Genomic DNA, 9,036 nt, shown 5'->3' with positions numbered 1-9,036 from the left:
ATAATGAAATTCAGAAGATGAAGAATATTGACTGTAAGCTTAACAGTAAATAGATGATCTTGTTAACTGTAAATATCATGAGAAGAGTATAAGAAGGAATGAAAGTTGTAATTTCTCTGTAGAAGATACAGATGATCTCACAGAATTACTGTTTTCTTCTAAAGATAAAGCTGAAGATTCAGATGACTTTAAGACTAGTTGAATTTGCAGTGTTTGCAGTGATTCTATAGAAGTCTTAGAGACAGATTATGAGAATTCTGTAGAGAGTTAAGCTGCACTACTGAAGTGTTTTCAAGCTCTGATACTTACACAGTGATCATGACAAGCTCTGCATGTTGTAAAAGAGATGTTTGATAAGTGATTAGATGTAAATTACTTAAAAGTCAAAGAATGATGATATTCAGAGCAGGTCTTGTTTCTTATAATAAATTATGAATCACAGATATATTATTGCAGAGAAGCTATAGAAGATTGAAAAACTATAATAGATTAAAAATATAAAAGAATCTGCTATAGAATGTAGTTCTGCAGCATAGAGAAGTAGTTTTGAATAGAGATCTTATAGAAGATAAAAATCTTATAAAAGAGAGAGTAAGATCTCTTATTTCAATATGAATAACATATTTAATACATTCAACATGTTCAATACAGGTAACATGATATTATATTATAGAATTATATGAATCCGCAGCTAGACTAACTGCTAAGATTATGAATTTCATATTTAATTTCATTTAATCTGATCTCATACATTTCTTGATATGAATTCTGCTGAGACTAGTTATTAAAAAAACATGTAAAGTGACTATATATCAGATCTTAAAATGAAATCATGACTTGAAAAAAATGAGAAAGTGATCTCATTTAATTTCATTTAGTCTTATTCTTAATATGAAGTTACTATTTTTAGACATTTTAAGGTTTTTTTTAGACTATTTTTAATTTTTTAAAAAGTAACACTTTTTAATAACACTTAAATAAGATTTAAAGTCATTTAAAGCAATAAAAATAATTTAAATTAAGAAGTGAAAATCATGATTTCATTTGAAAAATGTGATAAGAGTAGATAGTAAGTCTCACTGAGACAGTATAAGACTACTATCTAATGTTAAAACTGTGTAATGAGATCAGTTGAATTGATAATGAAACTATTAAAAAATCTGATTCTGGTCTCAGACACAGTCACACGGTCAGTCTATTCGCAGCCACATTTATACAGAATATGAGAAAAAGAAGAACATTTGCAGTCAAATCTTGAACTGTAAGAACTGTATGAGTCTGTAGCTGTGTTCACATGAAAGAAATTAGAAGATTTATAAACATTTTCAGTCAATTCTTTGACTGTAAGAACTGTATGAGCCTGTAGCTGTATTTATATGAAAGAAAGCAGAAGATTTGCAGAACTGTATATTCATAGAGAGTAGACTGACTGTGTGACTATATCTGAGACCAGAATCAGATTTTTTAATAGTCTTATTATCAATTCAACTGATCTCATTACACAGTTTTAACATTAGATAGTAGTCTTATACTATCTCAGTGAAACTTACTATCTACTTTTATTACATTTTTTAAATAAGATTATAATTTTCACTTCTCAATTTAAATTATTTTTATTACTTTAAATGACTTTAAATCTCATTTAAGCATTATTAAAAAGTGTTACTTTTTAAAAAATTAAAAATAGTCTAAAAAAAACCTTAAAATGTCTAAAAATAGTAACTTTATACTAAGAATGAGACTAAATGAGATCAAATGAAATCACTTTCTTATTTTTTTCAAGTCATGATTTCATTTTAAGATCTGATATATAGTCATTTTACATGTTTTTTTGATAGTCAGTCCCAGCGGGATTCATGCCAAGAAATGTATGGAATCAGACCAAATGGAACCAAACATGAAATTCATGGTCCCGGCGGCCAGTCTAATAGAGAGTGTGAGTTATAAATAAAGAAGAACTGAATCTTTGCAGAGAGAGATAGATTATGTCGCACTTCTATATGAAAGAGTGTTTTATTGTATTGCAGTGGCAGCAATTGCAGTAATTGAAGCTGTAATTGCCTGCTTAATGAGTGGTGACTATCTATACAGGCCATTGCGGCTTTCTATACAGGCTGTTGCGGCTTCCTCTACAGGCGGTCACATGGGGTGTGCATTTTTTCAACCAATCATATCACAGAATGGGGCCTGCAAGATCGCACCTTCTATCCTAATCAGGTTTTTAAAGCACCTAACATATTGCTTCGCTTCGCTCCGCAAAAAATCATTTCGCGCGGATTTTATGGAGAGCTCCTTTGCTTTGTGAAGAGTAGTACTGGATACATCAAAAGTAGCCTCAGACCCTAGAATAAATAACAGTGGGCAGATGAAGGAATCAGTGATTTGTGAACCTCTCTCGCCTGTTGAACTGTGAACCGCCGCGTAACAATACAAGTAGGCTTCCTGGTCATTTATATGAATTATTAAATATATTACTTCTACACACGCTCTCACTCTATTATTCAAAATATTTTAATAGAAAACATTGTTTTTTTCAAAGTAGAAAACATAAGTGGGATATATAATTAAAAAAAAACATTCTATATTCTCAGTTTTCTGTTCAAAATGTCATTTTTGAATCATTCAGAATCTGTATGAATTGACATCTATAAAAATCTTAATGATCCATCCCGCAGTATTTTGGTTAACAGAGCCCTATAATTTCAGGGAGCCTAACGAAAATATAGGGGTAACCACAGCAGTCTGACATCCTCCATAGATACGAAGGAATCTCATATCGGTAATAAGCCACCGGAGATAAATGATGTATCTATCATGAGCGAAGTATGTTTGTATTAACAATATTACAAAGGTGCTCATTCATCCTCGGTGGGACGGATGTTTGCAGTGTTTGCATTATTACATCATTTTCACCAAAAAAAAAGGGTGCAATGAACAACATCGAGGAGGGGATGAGCGAAAACACAAAAATTAATAATATAACCTTCTCCCCTAGATTCAGCCCTTCCAGTTACCATGGTCCGCATAGAGCAGCTCCCCGATGACTTCGATGAATCCCTTGATCTCAACAAACCTCGCTCTACTGGCCCTACACTAGGCGGGCAGGCTTTGTTGAACGAAACACCGTTCGGGATCAAGAAAAATGTCTCTTCTCCACCTGACTCAACAACCCCTGCCATGCCTCCCGGCATGGCTTCGGTCAAGTCGCATACAGCAGAAGAAATACTCGACTTGATGAACAAGACTCCGCTGTTTATGACCGATCTTTCGAAAGCAACAGATGGAGGTATGTGTGTCCTGTGACTCCTCAAAGCCTCGTACCCCCCGTTTTCGCAAAGTTTTCATTTAACTCTCCTTTGTCGCAGATGAGGAAAATATTGGCCTTGAGGCCATACGGGCTTTGCAATATGAAGGGACACGGGCGGAAGTGGCGCAGGGGCTTCGAGAATCAGGAAACGAGGTTACGAGAGAGAAGAAATGGAGCGATGGGAAAGAATTTTATACCAAGGCGATTGCGGTGCTTACGGGTGAGAATAAATGGGAGAAGAGTGATGATCCTGAGGGCGATCTTGTAAAGGAACGCGAGATTGCGGAAGCATGCTATTCGAATCGCGCATTGTGTAATTTGGAATTAAGTAAGAAAGTGTTGAAGTACTTCAAACCGTGGCTTTTGTCCGGATGGCTAATGACATGAAAAACAGAAAACTACAGATCAACCACGCTCGACTGTGCATCAGCGCTAAAACTCAACCCGAAGAATGTCAAGGCCTACTACCGATCTACCTGCGCTCTTTTCGCCCTGGACAAAATCCCCGAAGCAGAAGATACATGCGCGCGAGGACTGACCCTCGACCCATCCAATAAATCATTACAATCCATGTCCGCCAAAATATCTGCGCGCAAATCTGTCCTTGAGGAAATTGCCGCCAAGCGGCGTGCCGAGGAGGAACGAGCTCGCAAAGAGAAACTAATCCTCAACACGGCACTACGCGCGCGCGAAATTAAAATCCGGACTTCCGACCGCCCGCCCGAGCTTGAAGATGCTGCTATACATCTCTCACCAGATCCGCTGTCACCCAAAAGCACCCTCGTCTTTCCCAGCGTCTTCCTATATCCAATGGACGCACAGTCTGATTTCGTCAAAGCCTTTGCTGAAACCGAGACGATTGGCGATCACCTCAGTTATATATTCCCCTTGCCGTGGGATTCGCGGCAGGAATACAAACTTGATTCTGTGGACTGCTTTATGGAGACGGCGGCCGGGGGGCTTATTAAGGTTGGGAAGAAAATTCCGTTGCTGAAGATTTTGGCGGGCGGGAAAGTGGAAGTTGTTGATTCGTTGGTTAACATTAATATCGTGCCGACGGGCAAGTCGAAGCAGTGGATTGAAGAGATGAAGGCGAGGAAGGGAGCTTGATCTTGAGTTTTATATGTGGTTTCCGTACGGCGCTCATTTCTGTTATTGCGCGCGGATACGGAGTCAGACTAAATATTGAGCCCAGTGTTTCTTTGTAAGTGGTTTCGGCCGCTTTTTGTTGCATGTTAACCGGTTAGGAAAGAAAAGTCATTTCCTTGACCTCCCGGCCGCCATCAAATCGATACACAATAATGGTTTTGCATGAAAGAAATGAGAAAGTTCTCACACAGGCCACAATCAGCAGGATGAATCATAAGACGCAGGAACTTACTATTATCCCCGATATGAGCGTCTGATCCCTAATGACTTGGCGATATTCATTCGGGATAAGAGGCTTGACGCAGCCATCATTGGCAATCTAACTGTGCAGATTCGCTGGACACCTGTTAGGCGCCGGTGTTACATGTATCTCATTGGGTCCAAACTAATGATATTGGGCAATATTGCAAACCTCATCGATGGTCAGGAGGATAGGGATCTAACAGTCGGACCTGTTTGCTTCGCCTCAATGGACAAAATAGCAGACGCGTAATTCCACCTGGACCACAGGTTGAAGCAAAAGAGCATATTGTCAGTATTTTTGAATCAACTGCAGGATATTGTAAAGAAGAAGATCGATACAGCAACACGGAATGTTTTATCCCATGTAGAATCTCATCAATTCGGGATGTAACCATCATTGGGCTTCGCAACGCCAGCAGGAAAATCCGGGGAAGGTTATATGTATTAAAGCAATATGAGGCTTTGAAGTTAGTCAGTTGACATGGTATCATCCTTTTTTTGAGCTTTCCGGACATATGAAAAGCAGCAGAGATTGCAAAATCGCAAATGGATAGAAGCATCCAGGCTGAGGTGGACTTCATGAGGACGCCATTGGACTAATGACGATGACGGTATTCATCATCAGAGATCGCGAAGCGAATTTCCAACAAGGCTTAGTAGGATTTCTGATCTAGGTGGTGATCGCTCAAGAGTTAAAGACCGACATCAAGCCCATGGCTGTCACCGTGGCTTCTATATTATATACAGAGGCGTGCTTTTCCAGCCTATTCTCCTACACAAAGCGACTCATGAAGCAAACAGATGAACAGACACCAGGCTCTTTCTCTGGCAATCACACATTCTCCCCATCCAACCCACGCTCCCTCCTCATCCCCGAGCCAGTCAGAGTCGGGATGAAGGGATCTCCCCAGGCCCTAGGGTGCATGGATATCCACTACTGCGACCCAAGTGTAACGGCGGCGTCAGTGGGGAAGGATATTCCAGTGCCACCGACAGGGAACAGCTCCATAATAACTATCCGAACGGACAAATGAGAGCACCAAACCACCGTCAGTCATGCATGGCAATTTGGTAAACTGACGGATGGACGCCGTGATTTGTGCTGCCTGCGGGATTTGACGTCAAGCTGATGATGCTGAGGATGGAGTTGAAGATACCGCGAGAGCAAAGGTGTGTAAGGGCGTGACAGTCGTACAATACGACTAGTCCTAAAAGCAAGGCGCCAGACTGGTTAATCAGCATTCTCAGCCAATGATACCTCGCTGTAGACGAATCTGGTCACGGGACCATAATATAACGCAGGAAGCAGTAATGCCCATACGGCCGGCAGAGAATTTCCTCACCGCATCTCTCCAGAGAGCCGCAACACAACGCAAGTCGCAACGCAACCTCAGACTCATCCTCAACGCCCGAGCAGCATCTCAATCCGCCCACAAACCCACTCTCGCCTTTTTTCCCGATTCCCCCATCGTCAGCGTCACCATTGGAGCTGCCTGCCGGCGCTATCTCCCACGCCGCGCCCGTAATATCCCTTCCCCTCCCCTACTAATAAGCTTGGAACCCAAACGCGAGTCACCAGAACAACACGTAAAGAAACAGTCCTTTCTGAGCCCATTTGCCAGGCAGTGGGCAGATAAAAGACGCCTTTCACGGACACCCCTACGCCTTTCGTTTTGCTCCGTGACTTCGTGGTACTTGGCAGTTTCTGAGTATTTTTCCTTGATCCCCCTCCTTTTGCGGTTGTTGATCAGTGGCTGCCTGGCATTTTTGCTACTGTTCTGATCCCGAAGATTATTATTATTATTATTATTATTTCCGGCATTATTTATTCTCGCTATAATTATTTCCCGCCCCGAAAAATAGGAAAACCTGCACGGCTAATAATAATAATAATGAATAACCAACCCCATTCTTCCTATCCGACACTTCAGCAACATCCAATGGTTGCGATCTCTCCCGCAGGCTACCCGATGCAACATCTTCCCCAGGCTCAGGCTCAGGCACAAGCTCAAGCTCAAGCTCAAGCGCAGGCGCATGCGCAGGCTCAGGCTCAGGCGCATCTTCAGGCTCAGGTTCAGGCACAAGCACAGGCTCAAGCGCGTGCTCAGGGTCTGCCCTACTATCCGAATCCCAATCAGTTTCCTCCCCAATCGAGAGCGCCACAGATCCACCACCAACCTGTACAGCATGGTGGTGGCTACGGACCCGTTCCACTGCATGCTGGTACGTCAGCCATGATGATGTCTCCCGGCCTTCCCCATCATTCGTCCGGTCTTAGTCCCAGTAGGTCTTCCGCCCTCCCTTCTTTTCGTCTGTTTTCTACTTGATCTTATTTCCTTAGCTCCTATTTTGTGTTTTGAATCCCCGCCACTCCTGTTCCGTTGTGCTATGTATTACACCGTTGGCCAATCAAATTCTTGCATTTCGTGGTCAATGACCTTCCCTAATCCCCTGCTATCTCTCGCTCCCAATCTTCGTTCCTACATAAACCTAGTCTTGGCGTGCATGAGACTTGGTCGAACCATGTAATCTTCTTTGTGGTGGAATCAGCCCGCTGACTGACTGGCGTCTTTTCTGTCATTTTTTCCAGTGCCTCACCCGTCAAATTTCTCTAATCCTCAGTTTATGCAATCAATTCCAGCTACCGTGGCTCAGTCCCCCATCCCTCAATCGCCCTCGCCACAGAATATGGTCACCCTATCGCAAAGTCAACCACAAACAATGACTACCATTGCCGCATCAAATCCTCTTTTTTCCACCCCTCCCCGTCCCTCCCAGACTCCAAACTATCAACCACAGCAACAACAGCAGCAACAGCAACAACTCCAACAACAGACACACTCCCCAGTCGCCGCGCTCTCCCCCCAGCAGGCTGCCCGTGAGAGGGCCCGTGTGACCGTTCTTCTCGATATCAATTCAGCGCTGTTACAGGAAGTGGTGAATCTCCAAGCCTCAGGGAAGGCAGGTGTAACCCCCACCCAGCTCGCTGCCCAACAATCTTCACCCGTCAAGGAGGGCAGTACAGCCTCTCCGACTTCCCCTACCGACATCACGGGCTCGCAATCGCAGAACCCTGGCACTGGTGCAGAGGGGTCCAAACCTACGTCTGGACCCGCCAACAAGCCCAGCATTGAATATATCGACTGCATGCGACGTCTCCAGGCGAACTTGGCTTACCTTGCTACTGTTGCAGATCGGGCAAAGAAATCAGGGGCTGCGGCCCCACAGGCACCCGCAATCATGACGCCACCACCAAGCCTTCCCGGTGTTGCGGACTTATATACCAAGCTGAATGAACTCTTTCCCGGGGCGACCAAACCAGGTGGCGGACCTCCATCTACCCCTCAACATCAGCAACATCACCAGCAACGACAGTCTTCAGTGCCCCAACCTTCACCACAAGGAAATGGTGCGCCAGTTCGTAACTCGCCGGCGGGAACGGTGGGTTGAGTGGACGCGCAAAGAATGTAAAGATATGGTTTGTCTACTTTTTTTTTATCTACTTCCCCGTTGGGATTTTTCTGAAGGGCTATTCGGAGCTTGCCACAAAGCAATGTCAAAACGTCGCGAGTTCCTCGGGTTGCAAGACGCACGGGCCACGAAAGTGCAACCTGACCGCACGGACGATGCTGTAACTCGGCATCACAATGTTTGGGCGTAGCGGAAGCCCTTGAGAGAAAGGATCCACGCATGCACGAAATAGGCGTTTGGATTGCCGCAGCCTCCTCACGAGGAGCATGGGGGGGATGTGTTTAGAAAGATGTATATTTTCAAACAACAGGCGCCTCACTTGAACAGTCTAGGGTGCCTCCCGCCCGACCGCTGAAATGGGAAAAAGGACAGGTTCCACAAACTCCATTTTGTTTTGTTCGTTCGACATCTCGAAAGCGCGTCGTACGTTTGCGAATACAAGGTGTGAGGAAGGGCGGTATGTATGTGTTTGGAGGTAATTGAGGGAGGGGCATGGAAACGGATATGCTCGCGCAGATGATGGGGATAGTAACGCGCTCCTGATTTATTCTGGTAACCGTTCTACGCGACGGAAGTAAAGGGGGATCACTAGAATATATATATTATTATATGTACCCTGTTATATCATTTTTTATTTTCTACTTCTAGTAACCACGACGAGATATCTATGCGCCTGTCTGGCCTGTCCCTTTCACTTGTTTTAATTTCTTCCATGGTATAGTAGTCGGGGCACTTTGCTGGCAATAGATCAAATGAAAAAAAATACTCAACAATGCTCTGGCTTCTCATGTATTTTAAATACCCGGTGCTACCACCAGCCACAGCCGGCGATATTACAATAATAATACTGCATACACGTACTGTCA

The 9,036-nt window shown here is 43.5% G+C and overlaps 2 protein-coding genes across 2 annotated transcripts; both read left to right on the top strand.

Annotated features, from left to right (window-relative positions):
- The first annotated feature begins 2,943 nt into the window (after window positions 1-2,943).
- On the top strand, window positions 2,944-5,335 carry BDBG_08820 (tetratricopeptide repeat domain-containing protein). The gene is made up of 3 exons (XM_002620747.2): window positions 2,944-3,286; window positions 3,366-3,635; window positions 3,702-5,335. Exons 1-3 carry the CDS (start codon window positions 3,016-3,018, stop codon window positions 4,415-4,417), a joined length of 1,257 nt encoding a protein of 418 aa, XP_002620793.1. The 5' UTR covers window positions 2,944-3,015; the 3' UTR covers window positions 4,418-5,335.
- Window positions 5,336-5,397: 62 nt separating this feature from the next.
- Window positions 5,398-9,007, top strand: BDBG_08819 (uncharacterized protein). The gene is made up of 2 exons (XM_031723741.1): window positions 5,398-6,982; window positions 7,290-9,007. The coding sequence occupies exons 1-2, from the start codon at window positions 6,592-6,594 to the stop codon at window positions 8,147-8,149; spliced, it is 1,251 nt and encodes a 416-aa protein (XP_031581031.1). The 5' UTR covers window positions 5,398-6,591; the 3' UTR covers window positions 8,150-9,007.
- The last annotated feature ends 29 nt before the right edge of the window (window positions 9,008-9,036 follow it).

Source organism: Blastomyces gilchristii (genome assembly GCF_000003855.2).
Source record: "Blastomyces gilchristii SLH14081 genomic scaffold supercont1.29, whole genome shotgun sequence".
NCBI classification, from domain to species: Eukaryota; Fungi; Ascomycota; class Eurotiomycetes; order Onygenales; family Ajellomycetaceae; genus Blastomyces; species Blastomyces gilchristii.
This window is presented reverse-complemented; position numbering and strand designations above follow the sequence as displayed.

What these genes read in the sequence shown, in the direction of transcription:
- BDBG_08819 (XM_031723741.1), top strand. Translation starts at nt 6,592, where the DNA reads ATGAATAACCAACCCCATTCTTCCTATCCGACACTTCAGCAACATCCA. An exon ending in TTCGTCCGGTCTTAGTCCCA is followed by an intron (nt 6,983 to 7,289) that starts GTAGGTCTTCCG and finishes CATTTTTTCCAG; the next exon opens with TGCCTCACCCGTCAAATTTC.
- BDBG_08820 (XM_002620747.2), top strand. Translation starts at nt 3,016, where the DNA reads ATGGTCCGCATAGAGCAGCTCCCCGATGACTTCGATGAATCCCTTGAT. An exon ending in TTCGAAAGCAACAGATGGAG is followed by an intron (nt 3,287 to 3,365) that starts GTATGTGTGTCC and finishes CCTTTGTCGCAG; the next exon opens with ATGAGGAAAATATTGGCCTT. An exon ending in ATTGTGTAATTTGGAATTAA is followed by an intron (nt 3,636 to 3,701) that starts GTAAGAAAGTGT and finishes CATGAAAAACAG; the next exon opens with AAAACTACAGATCAACCACG.